We start from the raw sequence: 18,564 nt of genomic DNA on the forward strand, positions 1-18,564 counted from the left end.
TGGTACCGCTTGCCGTGCGGTAGCAGAGAGAACAGTCTATGACTAGGGTGGCTGGAGTCTTTGACAATTTTTAGGGCCTTCTTTTGACACCGCCTGGTATAGAAGTCCTGGATGGCAGGAAGCTTGGCCCCGGTGATGTACTGGGCCATATGCACTACCCTCTATAGTGCCTTACGGTCGGAGGCTGAGCAGTTGCCATACCAGGCAGTGATGCAACCCGTCAGGATGCTCTCGATGGTGCAGCTGTAGAACATTTTGAGGATCTGAGGACCAATGCCAAATCCTTTCAGTTTCCTGTGATGTGGACGCCAAGGAACTTGAAACTCTCAACCTGCTACACTACAGCCCCTCTGATCACATTGAGGGAGAGGTTGTTGTCCTGGCACGACATGGCCAGGTCTCTGACTTCCTCCCTATAGGCTGTCTCGTCGTTGTCGGTGATCAGGCCTACCACTGTGTCATCGGCAAACTTAATGATGAGTGAACAGGGAGTACAGGAGGGGACTGAGCACGCACCCCTGAGGGGCCCCTGTGTTGAGGCTCAGCGTGGCGTAGGTTTTGCTACCTACTCTTACCACCAGGGGGCAGCCTGTCAGGAAGTCCAGGATCCAGTTGCAGAGGTAGGTGTTTAGTCCCAACATTCTGTTGTATTGGGAATTGTGGAGGAGCCTTATCCCTGTTCAACATCCCAGTTCAACCCCAACCCTAGCCTCAACCACAACTGTAACACTAACTATGGCTTCATGTCCACATCCCACGTCAACCCTAACACTCAACCACAACCCAAAACCTAATCCCAGCTTCACGTCCACGTCCAGTTCAACCCTAACCCTAGCCCTAACCACAACCACAACCGTAACTCTAACCCTAGCTTCATGTCCACATACTGGTGCAACCATAACCATAGCCTCCTCCACAACCCTAACCCTACCTACATGCCAAATAAAATAAAATCAACAATTATTTGTCAGACACACAGAATACAGCGAGTGTAACAGTACAATTAAATGCTTACTTGCAGCTTTTCCTAAACAGTGCAGAATAAATGTAAAGTAGCAAAACTATCACTATACAAAGTAGATTAATACAAATAATACAAATAGTAATAAAATAACAAGAGCACAATAGTTGATAAACACAGACGAGGTAATACAATATATAATAAAAGAACACAAGAATTTACCCTAACCCTAAATTCATGTATATATATCCTAGCCTCAACCACAACCCTAACCCTAACTTCATGTCTATATCCTAGCCTCAACCACAACCCTAACCCTAACTTCATGTCTATATCCTAGCCTCAACCACAACCCTAACCCTAACTTCATGTCTATATCCTAGCCTCAACCACAGCCCTAACCCTAACTTCATGTCTATATCCTAGCCTCAACCACAACCCTAACCCTAACTTCATGTCTATATCTTAGCCTCAACCACAACCCTAACCCTAACTTCATGTCTATATCCTAGCCTCAACCACAACCCTAACTTCATGTCTATATCCTAGCCTCAACCACAACCACAACCCTAACTTCATGTCTATATCCTAGCCTCAACCACAACCCTAACCCTAACTTCATGTCTATATCCTAGCCTCAACCACAACCCTAACCCTAACTTCATGTCTATATCCTAGCCTCAACCACAACCCTAACTTCATGTCTATATCCTAGCCTCAACCACAACCACAACCCTAACGTCATGTCTATATCCTAGCCTCAACCACAACCCTAACCCTAACTTCATGTCTATATCCTAGCCTCAACCACAACCCTAACCCTAACTTCATGTCTATATCCTAGCCTCAACCACAACCCTAACCCTAACTTCATGTCTATATCCTAGCCTCAACCACAACCCTAACCCTAACTTCATGTCTATATCCTAGCCTCAACCACAACCCTAACCCTAACTTCATGTCTATATCCTAGCCTCAACCACAACCACAACCCTAACCCTAGCTTCATGTCTATATCCTAGCCTCAACCACAACCCTAACCCTAACTTCATGTCTATATCCTTGCCTCAACCACAACCACAACCCTAACTTCATGTCTATATCCTAGCCTCAACCACAACCCTAACCCTAACTTCATGTCTATATCCTAGCCTCAACCACAACCCTAACTTCATGTCTATATCCTAGCCTCAACCACAACCACAACCCTAACTTCATGTCTATATCCTAGCCTCAACCACAACCCTAACCCTAACTTCATGTCTATATCCTAGCCTCAACCACAACCCTAACCCTAGCTTCATGTCTATATCCTAGCCTCAACCACAACCCTAGCTTCATGTCTATATCCTAGCCTCAACCACAACCCTAGCTTCATGTCTATATCCTAGCCTCAACCACAACCCTAGCTTCATGTCTATATCCTAGCCTCAACCACAACCCTAACCCTAACTTCATGTCTATATCCTAGCCTCAACCCTAACCCTAACCCTAACTTCATGTCTATATCCTAGCCTCAACCACAACCACAACTCTAACCCTAACTTCATGTCTATATCCTAGCCTCAACCACAACCCTAACCCTAACTTCATGTCTATATCCTAGCCTCAACCACAACCCTAACCCTAACTTCATGTCTATATCCTAGCCTCAACCACAACCACAGCCCTAACTTCATGTCTATATCCTAGCCTCAACCACAACCCTAACCCTAACTTCATGTCTATATCCTAGCCTCAACCACAACCCTAACCCTAACTTCATGTCTATATCCTAGCCTCAACCACAACCCTAACCCTAACTTCATGTCTATATCCTAGCCTCAACCACAACCCTAACCCTAACTTCATGTCTATATCCTAGCCTCAACCACAACCCTAACCCTAACTTCATGTCTATATCCTAGCCTCAACCACAACCCTAACCCTAACTTCATGTCTATATCCTAGCCTCAACCACAACCCTAACCCTAACTTCATGTCTATATCCTAGCCTCAACCACAACCCTAACTTCATGTCTATATCCTAGCCTCAACCACAACCACAACCCTAACGTCATGTCTATATCCTAGCCTCAACCACAACCCTAACCCTAACTTCATGTCTATATCCTAGCCTCAACCACAACCCTAACCCTAACTTCATGTCTATATCCTAGCCTCAACCACAACCCTAACCCTAACTTCATGTCTATATCCTAGCCTCAACCACAACCCTAACCCTAACTTCATGTCTATATCCTAGCCTCAACCACAACCCTAACCCTAACTTCATGTCTATATCCTAGCCTCAACCACAACCACAACCCTAACCCTAGCTTCATGTCTATATCCTAGCCTCAACCACAACCCTAACCCTAACTTCATGTCTATATCCTAGCCTCAACCACAACCACAACTCTAACCCTAAGTTCATGTCTATATCCTAGCCTCAACCACAACCCTAACTTCATGTCTATATCCTAGCCTCAACCACAACCACAACCCTAACTTCATGTCTATATCCTAGCCTCAACCACAACCCTAACCCTAACTTCATGTCTATATCCTAGCCTCAACCACAACCCTAACCCTAGCTTCATGTCTATATCCTAGCCTCAACCACAACCCTAGCTTCATGTCTATATCCTAGCCTCAACCACAACCCTAGCTTCATGTCTATATCCTAGCCTCAACCACAACCCTAGCTTCATGTCTATATCCTAGCCTCAACCACAACCCTAACCCTAACTTCATGTCTATATCCTAGCCTCAACCCTAACCCTAACTTCATGTCTATATCCTAGCCTCAACCACAACCACAACTCTAACCCTAACTTCATGTCTATATCCTAGCCTCAACCACAACCCTAACCCTAACTTCATGTCTATATCCTAGCCTCAACCCTAACCCTAACTTCATGTCTATATCCTAGCCTCAACCACAACCCTAACCCTAACTTCATGTCTATATCCTAGCCTCAACCACAACCACAGCCCTAACTTCATGTCTATATCCTAGCCTCAACCACAACCCTAACCCTAACTTCATGTCTATATCCTAGCCTCAACCACAACCCTAACCCTAACTTCATGTCTATATCCTAGCCTCAACCACAACCCTAACCCTAACTTCATGTCTATATCCTAGCCTCAACCACAACCCTAACCCTAACTTCATGTCTATATCCTAGCCTCAACCACAACCCTAACCCTAACTTCATGTCTATATCCTAGCCTCAACCACAACCCTAACTTCATGTCTATATCCTAGCCTCAACCACAACCCTAACCCTAACTTCATGTCTATATCCTAGCCTCAACCACAACCACAACTTCATGTCTATATCCTAGCCTCAACCACAACCCTAACTTCATGTCTATATCCTAGCCTCAACCACAACCCTAACCCTAACTTCATGTCTATATCCTAGCCTCAACCACAACCCTAACCCTAACTTCATGTCTATATCCTAGCCTCAACCACAACCCTAACCCTAACTTCATGTCTATATCCTAGCCTCAACCCTAACCCTAACCCTAACTTCATGTCTATATCCTAGCCTCAACCCTAACCCTAACTTCATGTCTATATCCTAGCCTCAACCACAACCACAACCCTAACCCTAGCTTCATGTCTATATCCTAGCCTCAACCACAACCCTAGCTTCATGTCTATATCCTAGCCTCAACCACAACCCTAACTTCATGTCTATATCCTAGCCTCAACCACAACCCTAACCCTAACTTCATGTCTATATCCTAGCCTCAACCCTAACCCTAACCCTAACTTCATGTCTATATCCTAGCCTCAACCACAACCACAACTCTAACCCTAACTTCATGTCTATATCCTAGCCTCAACCACAACCCTAACTTCATGTCTATATCCTAGCCTCAACCACAACCCTAACTTCATGTCTATATCCTAGCCTCAACCACAACCCTAACTTCATGTCTATATCCTAGCCTCAACCACAACCCTAACCCTAACTTCATATCTATATCCTAGCCTCAACCACAACCCTAACCCTAACTTCATGTCTATATCCTAGCCTCAACCACAACCACAACCCTAACTTCATGTCTATATCCTAACCTCAACCACAACCACAACCCTAACTTCATGTCTATATCCTAGCCTCAACCACAACCACAACCCTAACTTCATGTCTATATCCTAGCCTCAACCACAACCCTAACCCTAACTTCATGTCTATATCCTAGCCTCAACCACAACCCTAACTTCATGTCTATATCCTAGCCTCAACCACAACCACAACCCTAACTTCATGTCTATATCCTAGCCTCAACCACAACCCTAACTTCATGTCTATATCCTAGCCTCAACCACAACCACAACCCTAACTTCATGTCTATATCCTAGCCTCAACCACAACCACAACCCTAACTTCATGTCTATATCCTAGCTCCAACCACAACCCTAACCCTAACTTCATGTCTATATCCTAGCCTCAACCCTAACCCTAACCCTAACTTCATGTCTATATCCTAGCCTCAACCACAACCCTAACCCTAACTTCATGTCTATATCCTAGCCTCAACCACAACCACAACCCTAGCTTCATGTCTATATCCTAGCCTCAACCACAACCCTAGCTTCATGTCTATATCCTAGCCTCAACCACAACCCTAACTTCATGTCTATATCCTAGCCTCAACCACAACCCTAACCCTAACTTCATGTCTATATCCTAGCCTCAACCCTAACCCTAACTTCATGTCTATATCCTAGCCTCAACCACAACCACAACTCTAACCCTAACTTCATGTCTATATCCTAGCCTCAACCACAACCCTAACCCTAACTTCATGTCTATATCCTAGCCTCAACCACAACCCTAACCCTAACTTCATGTCTATATCCTAGCCTCAACCACAACCACAACCCTAACTTCATGTCTATATCCTAGCCTCAACCACAACCACAACTTCATGTCTATATCCTAGCCTCAACCACAACCCTAACCCTAACTTCATGTCTATATCCTAGCCTCAACCACAACCCTAACCCTAACTTCATGTCTATATCCTAGCCTCAACCACAACCCTAACCCTAACTTCATGTCTATATCCTAGCCTCAACCACAACCACAACTCTAACCCTAACTTCATGTCTATATCCTAGCCTCAACCACAACCCTAACTTCATGTCTATATCCTAGCCTCAACCACAACCCTAACTTCATGTCTATATCCTAGCCTCAACCACAACCCTAACTTCATGTCTATATCCTAGCCTCAACCACAACCCTAACCCTAACTTCATATCTATATCCTAGCCTCAACCACAACCCTAACCCTAACTTCATGTCTATATCCTAGCCTCAACCACAACCACAACCCTAACTTCATGTCTATATCCTAGCCTCAACCACAACCACAACCCTAACTTCATGTCTATATCCTAGCCTCAACCACAACCCTAACCCTAACTTCATGTCTATATCCTAGCCTCAACCACAACCCTAACTTCATGTCTATATCCTAGCCTCAACCACAACCACAACCACAACTTCATGTCTATATCCTAGCCTCAACCACAACCCTAACCCTAACTTCATGTCTATATCCTAGCCTCAACCACAACCCTAACTTCATGTCTATATCCTAGCCTCAACCACAACCCTAACCCTAACTTCATGTCTATATCCTAGCCTCAACCACAACCACAACTCTAACCCTAAGTTCATGTCTATATCCTAGCCTCAACCACAACCCTAACTTCATGTCTATATCCTAGCCTCAACCACAACCCTAACTTCATGTCTATATCCTAGCCTCAACCACAACCCTAACTTCATGTCTATATCCTAGCCTCAACCACAACCCTAACCCTAACTTCATATCTATATCCTAGCCTCAACCACAACCCTAACCCTAACTTCATGTCTATATCCTAGCCTCAACCACAACCACAACCCTAACTTCATGTCTATATCCTAACCTCAACCACAACCACAACCCTAACTTCATGTCTATATCCTAGCCTCAACCACAACCACAACCCTAACTTCATGTCTATATCCTAGCCTCAACCACAACCCTAACCCTAACTTCATGTCTATATCCTAGCCTCAACCACAACCCTAACTTCATGTCTATATCCTAGCCTCAACCACAACCACAACCCTAACTTCATGTCTATATCCTAGCCTCAACCACAACCCTAACTTCATGTCTATATCCTAGCCTCAACCACAACCACAACCCTAACTTCATGTCTATATCCTAGCCTCAACCACAACCACAACCCTAACTTCATGTCTATATCCTAGCTCCAACCACAACCCTAACCCTAACTTCATGTCTATATCCTAGCCTCAACCCTAACCCTAACCCTAACTTCATGTCTATATCCTAGCCTCAACCACAACCCTAACCCTAACTTCATGTCTATATCCTAGCCTCAACCACAACCACAACCCTAGCTTCATGTCTATATCCTAGCCTCAACCACAACCCTAGCTTCATGTCTATATCCTAGCCTCAACCACAACCCTAACTTCATGTCTATATCCTAGCCTCAACCACAACCCTAACCCTAACTTCATGTCTATATCCTAGCCTCAACCCTAACCCTAACTTCATGTCTATATCCTAGCCTCAACCACAACCACAACTCTAACCCTAACTTCATGTCTATATCCTAGCCTCAACCACAACCCTAACCCTAACTTCATGTCTATATCCTAGCCTCAACCACAACCCTAACCCTAACTTCATGTCTATATCCTAGCCTCAACCACAACCACAACCCTAACTTCATGTCTATATCCTAGCCTCAACCACAACCACAACTTCATGTCTATATCCTAGCCTCAACCACAACCCTAACCCTAACTTCATGTCTATATCCTAGCCTCAACCACAACCCTAACCCTAACTTCATGTCTATATCCTAGCCTCAACCACAACCCTAACCCTAACTTCATGTCTATATCCTAGCCTCAACCACAACCCTAACCCTAACTTCATGTCTATATCCTAGCCTCAACCACAACCCTAACCCTAACTTCATGTCTATATCCTAGCCTCAACCACAACCCTAACCCTAACTTCATGTCTATATCCTAGCCTCAACCACAACCCTAACCCTAACTTCATGTCTATATCCTAGCCTCAACCCTAACCCTAACCCTAGCTTTATGTCTATATCCTAGCCTCAACCACAACCCTAACTTCATGTCTATATCCTAGCCTCAACCACAACCCTAGCTTCATGTCTATATCCTAGCCTCAACCACAACCACAACCCTAACCCTAGATTCATGTCTATATCCTAGCCTCAACCACAACCCTAACTTCATGTCTATATCCTAGCCTCAACCACAACCCTAACTTCATGTCTATATCCTAGCCTCAACCACAACCCTAACCCTAACTTCATGTCTATATCCTAGCCTCAACCACAACCCTAACCCTAACTTCATGTCTATATCCTAGCCTCAACCACAACCCTAACTTCATGTCTATATCCTAGCCTCAACCTCAACCACAACCCTAACTTCATGTCTATATCCTAGCCTCAACCACAACCACAACTTCATGTCTATATCCTAGCCTCAACCACAACCACAACCCTAACTTCATGTCTATATCCTAGCCTCAACCACAACCACAACCCTAACTTCATGTCTATATCCTAGCCTCAACCACAACCCTAACCCTAGATTCATGTCTACATCCTGGTTCAACTTTGATCATGACTAGGCCTAATCATGACACTTTGATATCAAATAATAGTCTAAAACTACAAGATTTTCATTCCTACTAACATCAAAAAGGAGAATCACTAACACATAAAGCACATATTATTTCTATAGACACACAACCGCAAGCAATTGCAACATCAACATATATTTAATGTACATCCCATATTATTGATATTTTAATTGAGTGGTAACTCACAAAGAACTCCCAGGCAGTGGGACTGAGAACATCCAGAACAGGACTGGAGTCTGGGTCCTGCAGAGTGATGTCCACACGCAGACCGATGGAGCTCACAAAGTCAGGGGCCTCCTGTCAGACAGTAAGCAAAAGATAGGATTTTATGTATTCGTTTCATTAATTTGACTACAAAGCTAATTCTCATCAGCAGGATCAGAACTCAATTAACGTATTGGAATTGTATAAGTATCGAAAAGGAAACCACAAGATAATACAGCAAAGTAGTGAACATTGTTTTTTTTCTTCATCATCATACATACATACAGTGCCAGTAAAAAGTTTGGACACACCTACTCATTCCAAGGTTTTCTTTATTTTTGACTATTTTCTACATTGTAGAATAATAGTGTAGACATCAAAACTATGAAATAACACATATGGAATCATGTAGTAAGCAAACAAGTGTTAAACAAATCAAAATATATTTTATATTTGAGATTCTTCTAATAGCCACCCTTTGCCTTGATGACAGCTTTGCACACTTTTGGCATTCCAGGTAGTCATCTGGAATGCATTTCCATTAACAGGTGTGCCTTGTTTAAAGTTCATTTGTGGAATTAATTTCCTTAATGCGTTTGAGCCAATCAGTTGTGTTGTGACAAGGTAGGGGTGGTATACAGATGATAGCCCTATTTGGTAAAATACCAAGTCCATATTATGGCAAGAACAGCTCAAATAAGCAAAGAGAAATGACAGTCCATCATTACTTTAAGGCATGAAGGTCAGTCAATCCAGAACTTTGTGCAGTCGCAAAAACCATCAAGCGCTATGATGAAACTGTCTCTCATGAGGACCGACACAGGAAAGGAAGACCCAGAGTTACCTCTGCTGCAGAAGATAAGTTCAATAGAGTTACCAGTCTCAGAAATTGCAGCCCAAATAAATGCTTCACAGAGTTCAAGTAACAGACACATCTCAACGTCAACTGTTCAGAGGAGACTGTGTGAATCAGGCCTTCATGGTTGAATTGTTGCAAAGAAACCACTACTAAAGAACACCAATAAGAAGAAGAGACTTGCTTGGGCCAAGAAACACGAGCAATGGACATATGACCGGTGGAAATCTGTCCCTTTGTTCCAACCGCCGTGTATTTATGAGATGCAGAGTAGGTGAACGATGATCTCCGCATGTGTGGTTCCCACCGTGAAGCATGGAGGAGGTGTGATGGTGTGGGGGTGTTTTTCTGGTGACACTGTCTGTGATTTATTTAGAATTCAAGGCACACTTAACCAGCATGGCTACCACAGCATTCTGCAGCGATAGGCCATCCCATCTGGTTGGCACTTTGTGGGACTATCATTTGTTTTTCAACAGGACAATGACCCAACACACCTCCAGACTGTGTAAGAGCTATTTGACCAAGCAGGAGAGTGATGGAGTGCTGCATCAGATGACCTGGCATCCACAATCACCCGACCTCAACCCAATTGAGATGGTTTAGGATGAGTTGGACTGCAGAGTGAAGGAAAAGCAGCCAACAAGTGCTCAGCATATGTGGGAACTCCTTCAAGACTGTTGGAAAAGCATTCCAGGTAAAGCTGGTTAAGAGAATGCCAAGAGTGTGCAAAGCTGTCATCAAGGCAAAGGGTGGCTACTTCAAAGAATCTAAAATCTAGAATATATTTTGATTTGTTTAACACTTTTTTGATTACTACATGAGTCCATATGTGTTATGTAATAATGTTGATGTATTCACTATTATTATACAATACAGAAAATAGTCAAACTAAAGAAAAACCCCTCAATGAGTAGGTGTGTCCAAACGTTTGACTGGTACTGTACATACAAGTAAACATTAGTCTTGGTAATGTTCCTCAAATAAAATAAATTGATTGATATTTAAGAGTTTGTTAAAAGGATGTTTCGTCCATTATAAATAAACACAGTAATTCAATAAGGCCGGATAAAGGAGAAAAACCAGACACACTTCATTCAGCAAATCAGCATCAAACCTTTTCATATTATCTATCTTTACCTGAACAAAGACCTCTAGTGTCTCACAGACCTCCCCGGTGGAAACCCTGATGTCTTTCTGCATGACTCTCTCTGAGTTCCTGAACTGACCTCTGGAGGTGACACGAGACGACTGGAGCTCAGCATCCAGGGTCAGGTTGAACCTGACAGCTGAGGTGAGAAGTAACACAGGCAGCAAGACACAATTAGAGGGAGATACTATAAGCCCCTGTTATACTGAGCGCGTCCACTGATTTGACAGTGACACTGTGAAGTGGGAGACAGGGGAAGATGAAGAGAAACAGAGAGACAGAGAGACAGAGAGAGACAGAGAGAGAGAGAGAGAGAGGGATAGAGACAGAAGAAAGCAGGGCTTACCCACAGGTCCTACAGGTATCTTGGGCCTGAAGGTGGCGCTGAAACAGACTGAGGTGTTGAAGCAGGACACCAGCCTCCCACTGACCCTGCACGTCTTACTCAGGATGCTGACCGTGTCAGGGTTGAAGGTTGCCCTCGCTGTCACCACGGCCAGACCCCGAGACCTGGGAGAGGTCATAATCAGTGAGTCATAATCATATATCAAGCTAACTAGCTCTTTGATGTTTGAATGACTACATCTACTGAGAGATGCTTCAATCACAAGGCAACTTCATGAGTCACGAGTCAACTTCAGATTGGCTATTGTATTGATTCATTGATTGGTTCATTGGTTGACCGATTAATTGATTAATGTATTGATTGTATAAGTGACATCAGCAACTACGTAGGAGCGGTTAGCAGCAGCGTCAGACCCAGATGGGAATGGTCAGCATAATCCAACCTCTTTAAACCAAATCCACCCAGCTGTTTTGCTCTCTAGATGGAGTGGGAGGAGGTCACAAGATGAAATGCCTTCCCACAGTTATGTAAGAGAAGGCTTTCCATGAGACAGCACATCTCACTCAGTCAACTGAAACTTGAGGAGATACAGTAAGAGCCTACTGATACAGTAAGAGCCTACAGTAATTTCATTTCTTCGGTTTGGAGTTATTGTAAACCAAAACAAGTTGTTCAGCTGCAAAGCACAGCTGCCAATTTGCTGATATCAAGTCTTTAAAGTAAACACTGTAACTCGAGTAGATAACGTGTGAGACGCGTGTGAATTGCGGGAAACCAAATGATTTCGTTGTCCTCCGAAAAAGCAGGCTTAAGAAAAAGAAAATATTTGAAAAAAGAGAAAGAAACGACTGAGCGAGTCTCACCAGAGCTGGACCACCATCCCATAAGCCCCCACTGAGACATCTGGTATGGTGTCATCGTTTAAGTCGGAGCTGGCGTCCATGGACCTCCCGAAGTACCGCAATGCAGGGTCCAGCTTGGAGCCCAGGATTCTCTGAAATGAACAGGATAAAACATGATTTTACACTCGATCTCACATTAGATGCTCACGTTGGCTGAATTCCATCCGATTGAGAAGCACTTCTATTGAATCCCAAAGCATCAGATAATTCTATGATGACACAACAGGTTCAGCTGTGACATGGCGGTAGTGCAGGAGTGAGAAAACGTCTTGGCTCGAAGGCCACATCGAGATTTAGAAACTCAACGGCCGCACAGATGATTTCTTTTTTTGCAGGCCAGAAAAATGTCAGTTATTAAAAATATATAGATCTATTGTAATTTTTACATACTTTCTATCTAGTTTTAGACGTTAAGGTGTGGCCTGGAGGTTTTTTTCAACCCAAAATAACCCCCCCCCATAAAAGTTATTTTCGTTTTTTTTTTACTAAAACCTCCCGTGGGCCGGATTGAATGGTCTCGCGGCCCGTAGTTTGCCCACCCGTGCTAGCGAGTGACAAGAGTTAGGATAAGGTTGCGTTGAGTGATAGCACTGAGCACAATCTGCAACCTGCAGCTACCTGGGAATACTGTGTCCTGAGTCTCTTCTTGTCCCCGTTGAAGACATAGATTACACCTTTATTGTTGTCTTCCAGTGGAGCTCCCACCAACACATCACTGTAGCCATCCATGTTGAGGTCAGGCACCGCTGAGATACACATCCCAAAACGAGCGTTCTCCACTGGGGACGGACCCTTCAGGAACCCCTGGACACTTAGGATGCCCTAGAAACACCAATGGAAAACAAACAATGAATGTTAGTGTACTTTAGGAAGATGTGACTTTCAAAAGATCTTGAAACCACTGCGCTCAGAGCATGCCGTGTGTACACCAACGTTAAACCATTAGATGAAATGTACAATAGTGGGTCTGCACTCAAAAAATATAAACCGTTTTAGGAAGATCTGTCTGGCTGACTTGGTGTACAGTACACCAAGTCAGCCAATGACGGGAACGAATTGCAAAAATCGCTGAATTTGGAGACTTATATCTCCCTCACTAACTTTAAACATCAGCTATCTGAGCAGCTAACCGATCGCTGCAGCTGCACACAGCCCATCTGTAAATAGCCCATCCAACTACCTACCTCATCCCCATATTGTTTTTATTTACTTTTTTGCTCTTTTGCACACCAGTATTTCTACTTGCACATCATCATCTGCACATCTATCACTCCAGTGTTAATTTGCTAAATTGTAATTACTTCGCTACTACGGCCTATTTATTGCCTTACCTCCTTACTCCATTTGCACACACTGTATATAGACTTTTTCTATTGTGTTATTGACTGTACGTTAGTTTATCCCATGTGTAACTCTGTGTTGTTGTTTGTGTCGCACTGCTTTGCTTTATCTTGGCCAGGCCGCAGTTGTAAATGAGAACTTGTTCTCAACTGGCCTACCTGGTTAAATAAAGGTGGAATAAAAAGATGTGTGGCTTACCTTAGTGAAGGAGAGGAGATGGACTTTCCCAATCTCCTTCTGCTGTTCGTTCATGAACATGGGAGCTCCAACCAATAGTAGATCAGACACACCATCTTTATCCACATCCAGAGGACAGAGTACGCTGCCGTAGTAGGAGCCTATCTACAGAATCGAAAGCGTATACAGCAAACTATTAAGAAGCACATATCTTTTGAATCAATGAGCAGAAACAAAGGATAACAACGTTTACAAAGCAGGAGAGAGAGATATACTGTATGATCGATAGAGATAGTAGAGAGCCATAACATCTAACACACCAATTGACATGCTCTTCTTCTCAATATGGTTAATTTAGCAAACACTTTCATCCAAAGCGACTTACAGAACTGTCCCCATTGTTAACCGCACTTCTCTTCCATTTTAATCAGAGAGCCTTACCTGGTCTCCTCTCTGGGAGTCGATGACGGTGGGTTGTCCCTTGCCGTTGATGATGTACACTATGACCTGTCCAGTGTGGTTGGACCGAGGAGCGCCAGCCACATAGTACTCTATGCTGCCATCATTCAGCGTCGTCACAGAGTAGCCTGAGCAGAACAGCCAAACAGGATATTATGGACTGATCTGTAACAATGTCCAGTGCTAGTAGTCTTACTGCCAGTCACACTGTAAATCAAGATATCTATTGTTTGAGCTTCAATACACATTCAAAGGAAGTTAGAAATTGTTGGAAAAGCAAGAGGCCTTAGAATGGCTTGGTGTTGATTAACTCATAATACAATAGCACAACATAAAATGAAGATAAAGGAGACAATATTGACTCGTAGATGATTGCAAGCTCACTTACCTAATAGTGAGCTATGGTTTCTGTCCTCTAGGATTTTCTCAAAGGCCGTCTTGGGGAAGATGTCCGATTTCTGGGTAGTGTAGTGAACCACAGTACCACTCCAGCCATAGGCCCCCACTGCACCCAGCATAATCATGTTCTGTAATGAGAGCGAGAAAAGTACCTGTTAAAAACACACTTAGAAATGTTCAGGTACTGCTTATGAATGTGTTAGGAATGTGTTACGTAGACACCCGTGAAATAAAATGGTACCAAATAGGCTAACTGATTTAAAGTAATAGTTGGGGTTTGTATCCCATACCTGCTTCTTGGTTTGGTGGGCACTGAATCCCACTTGGGACATCTCCATCTGAAAGTCACCCCCTTTCCCAGTACCTAACCCCAGAAAACACAATGAACAGGTTAGGTTAAGTGCAATAAAGTGGTTGTGTTACTATTTCTAGTTTTGTAAATGGTAACTCATTATTGTTAGAATGGACCATGATACAAATTCAGCGTTACTTAAAGCACAACTTTACCCTCAATGTTGAAGATGCGGTCTCCCAGAGATCCAGCGATCTCGAGCAGAGCCTCCTCAGCTGATACATTGAAGAAATACCTATCTGTCGGGGTACTGGCGATGGACTTGATCTCAGCAATCAGGTTCTTAGTGTCAATGTCATTCCTTATGTAATACCCAAGGACCTAGAAAAACATAATAAAGAATACATTTTAAAATAATTGATATTAGAATAAAAAGGAAGATTGATGTAACATAATAATAATAATGCAATTTTATAAAGGTATCAAAGGTCACAAACAGTAAATGTTAATACCTCACAGTCAACACTGTACGTACTGTATATCCAGGTGTCTTTTGCTAAAGAGATTTTATGTCAACGAGACTAACCTGGATAAATAAAGGTTCAACCAAATAAGTGGGCTATTTACTCACAGCAATACCAAAGCGGGTGATCTTCTCACTCTCACACTTCCTGATGACGTCGTCTCGGAGGTTCTTGTCGTGAGACTCTCCGTCCGTCACCACCACCATCACTTTGCTGGCTCCGGGTCGAGCCCCGTTCCCGGGCAGGAACGCGTTCTGTCTGAGAGACACGGTCAAAAAGTGTCAAATCTCAACATATTCCAACCCAATTCAATACCAACGTAAAGAAAAAGCTTCTAAAACGTTTGTTCTGAACACATTTCATTGTGTTGTATTCCATTCTATTCCATTCAAGTGCTCAATTCTAAACCCATTTGGGGGGGTTTCAGTATGAACAGAGAGATTCTAATCCTTTTGTTCTTTTTCAACAGAGTCAGGATATATATATTTAAATTACATGAGGGTCACGATCACTTACAGATGTAGGATATTTTTGTATTTAAAAAAAAAATCTATATATATAAAAAAATGTTTTTGTGGGTGGATCAGCTTTAATATTGTGGAATGATTGTTGCTTTCATCAATGTAATTGTCTGCATCGGATCTTCATTTGAGCCACTTTTCTACAGCAAATAATCCTGCAGCAACAGAAAATGTGAATTATTATCTGGCTTATAATTACATTTTTTTTGTAGGGCTTGATCTGACATTTTAAAGTGGAAAGTCTGACATTTTAAAATGGAAATTACAAACATTAGAAGCCTTTTTAAACCTTGAATAGACTACAAGTTTGCATTTCCTGCTGTACAGGAAAATTTGCAGCAACAAAAGAATGATCCTAAGGAACCATTGACTAGCAGAGAACAGGAGGAAATGCCTTAGGCTTGCCTCCCTAATGGCACCCACATAGTGTACTATTTCTGGCCAAAAGTAGTGCACTATGTAGGGAATAGGGTGCCATTTGGGGTGCAGAATTTAGACTATGTTGGCACTGCAAGAATAGAAAGTGTTGTAGACTGAGACACACCTAGCAAATTCAATGGCCCGGAAGGTGTTTGTCTCCAGGCCTTCCCTCTGGGGAATGTTCGCTGCAGCCGCAATGATCGAGTCTTTGGTTTTGTAGGCGTTCAGACGGAATTCAACGAATGGCTCAACCCCGTACTGTATAATACTTGCCTGAATACATTAACATAAAGTCAACAAAAACAGATAGGGATAGATCATTTACTTGGGCCAAGATTCAGTCTGACTGCGGGTTGTCCACAATGCAGCTTTTAAAGGCAATTTCCGACTGAGCTGATATACAGCGGGGGAAAAAAGTATTTGATCCCCTGCCAAATTTGTATGTTTGCCCACTTACAAAGAAATGATCATTCTATAATTTTAATGGTAGGTTTATTTGAACAGTGAGAGACAGAATAACAACTAAAAAATCCAGAAAAACGCATGTCAAAAATGTTATAAAATGATTTGCATTTTAATGAGGGAAATAAGTATTTGACCCCTCTGCAAATCATGACTTAGTACTTGGTGGAAAAACCCTTGCTGGCAATCACAGAGGTCAGACGTTTCTTGTAGTTGGCCACCAGGTTTGCACACATCTCAGGAGGGATTTTGTCCCACTCCTCTTTGCAGATCTTCTCCAAGTCATTAAGGTTTCAAGGCTGACGTTTGGCAACTCCAACCTTCAGCTCCCTCCACAGATTTTCTATGGGATTAAGGTCTGGAGACTGGCTAGGCCACTCCAGGACCTTAATGTGCTTCTTCTTGAGCCACTCCTTTGTTGCCTTGGCCGTGTGTTTTGGGTCATTGTCATGCTGGAATACCCATCCACGACCCATTTTCAATGCCCTGGCTGAGGGAAGGAGGTTCTCACCCAAGATTTGACATTACATGGCCCGTCCATCGTCCCTTTGATGCTGTGAAGTTGTCCTGTCCCCTTAGCAGAAAAACACCCCCAAAGCATAATGTTTCCACCTCCATGTTTGACGATGGAGATGGTGTTCTTGGGGTCATAGGCAGCATTCCTCCTCCTCCAAACACGGCGAGTTGAGTTGATGTCAAAGAGCTCCATTTTGGTCTCATCTGACCACAACACTTTCACCAGTTGTCCTCTGAGTCATTCAGATGTTCATTGGCAAACTTCAGATGTGCATGTATATGTATTCTTGAGCAGGGGGACCTTGCGGGCGCTGCAGGATTTCAGTCCTTCACGGCATAGTGTGTTACCAATTGTTTTCTTGGTGACTATGGTCCCAGCTGCCTTGAGATCATTGACAAGATCCTCCCGTGTAGTTCTGGGCTGATTCCTCACCGTTCTCATGATCATTGCAACTCCACGAGGTGAGATCTTGCATGGAGCCCCAGGCCGAGGGAGATTGACAGTTCTTTTGTTTCATCCATTTGCGAATAATTGCACCAAATGTTGTCACCTTCTCACCAAGCTGCTTGGCGATGGTCTTGTAGCCCATTCCAGCCTTGTGTACGTCTACAATCTTGTCCCTGACATCCTTGGAGAGCTCTTTGGTCTTGGCCATGGTGGAGAGTTTGGAATCTGATTGATTGATTGCTTCTGTGGACAGGTGTCTTTTTTTACATGTAACAAGCTGCGGTTAGGAGCACTCCCTTTAAGAGTGTGCTCCTAATCTCAGCTCGTTACCTGTATAAAAGACACATGGGAGCCAGAAATCTTTCTGATTGAGAGGGGGTCAAATATTTATTTCCCTCATTAAAATGCAAATCAATTTATAACATTTTTGACATGCGTTTTTCTGGATATTTTTGTTGTTATTCTGTCTCTCACTGTTCAAATAAACCTACCATTAAAATTATAGACTGATTCTTTCTTTGTCAGTGGGCAAACATACAAAATCAGCAGGGGATCAAATACTTTTTTCCCCCACTGTATGCAGTGCTTACCATGAATGAGATCTCTGCGGATGCGGGAACATTGCCTTTAAAAGACGCATTGTCAATAACCTCGACAAATGGCAAATGTTATACATCGATAACTGTGAGCACACTTACCTGAGTATTATCCGGTCCAATATCTAAATTCTCCAACAGTTTCTTGAGGAAAGCCACAACTGGTGGCCAGGGATATATACTGTTGGATCCATCCACAATAATAGCAATATCCATTGGACCCCCACAAGCTAGAAAGACAAGATGAGAATTGAGTTCATGTCAA

The 18,564-nt window shown here is 43.1% G+C and overlaps 1 protein-coding gene across 1 annotated transcript in view; it reads right to left on the minus strand.

Moving 5' to 3' along the window:
- LOC106561807 (integrin alpha-2) overlaps positions 1-18,564 on the minus strand; it is a 41,021-nt gene that overhangs the window by 5,780 nt on the left and 16,677 nt on the right. The window contains exons 6-18 of the mRNA XM_014126056.2: positions 18,402-18,529; positions 16,402-16,550; positions 15,444-15,594; positions 15,028-15,193; positions 14,811-14,884; positions 14,510-14,648; positions 14,104-14,249; positions 13,684-13,827; positions 12,763-12,966; positions 12,106-12,236; positions 11,243-11,406; positions 10,887-11,035; positions 8,873-8,983 (exon numbers count right to left, since the gene is read on the minus strand). Of these exons, the coding sequence (XP_013981531.1) occupies positions 8,873-8,983; positions 10,887-11,035; positions 11,243-11,406; positions 12,106-12,236; positions 12,763-12,966; positions 13,684-13,827; positions 14,104-14,249; positions 14,510-14,648; positions 14,811-14,884; positions 15,028-15,193; positions 15,444-15,594; positions 16,402-16,550; positions 18,402-18,529 (1,856 nt within the window). The remainder of the gene's footprint in view (positions 1-8,872; positions 8,984-10,886; positions 11,036-11,242; positions 11,407-12,105; positions 12,237-12,762; positions 12,967-13,683; positions 13,828-14,103; positions 14,250-14,509; positions 14,649-14,810; positions 14,885-15,027; positions 15,194-15,443; positions 15,595-16,401; positions 16,551-18,401; positions 18,530-18,564) is intronic.

This window comes from Salmo salar, chromosome ssa01, assembly GCF_905237065.1.
Source record: "Salmo salar chromosome ssa01, Ssal_v3.1, whole genome shotgun sequence".
Lineage (NCBI taxonomy): Eukaryota > Metazoa > Chordata > Actinopteri > Salmoniformes > Salmonidae > Salmo > Salmo salar.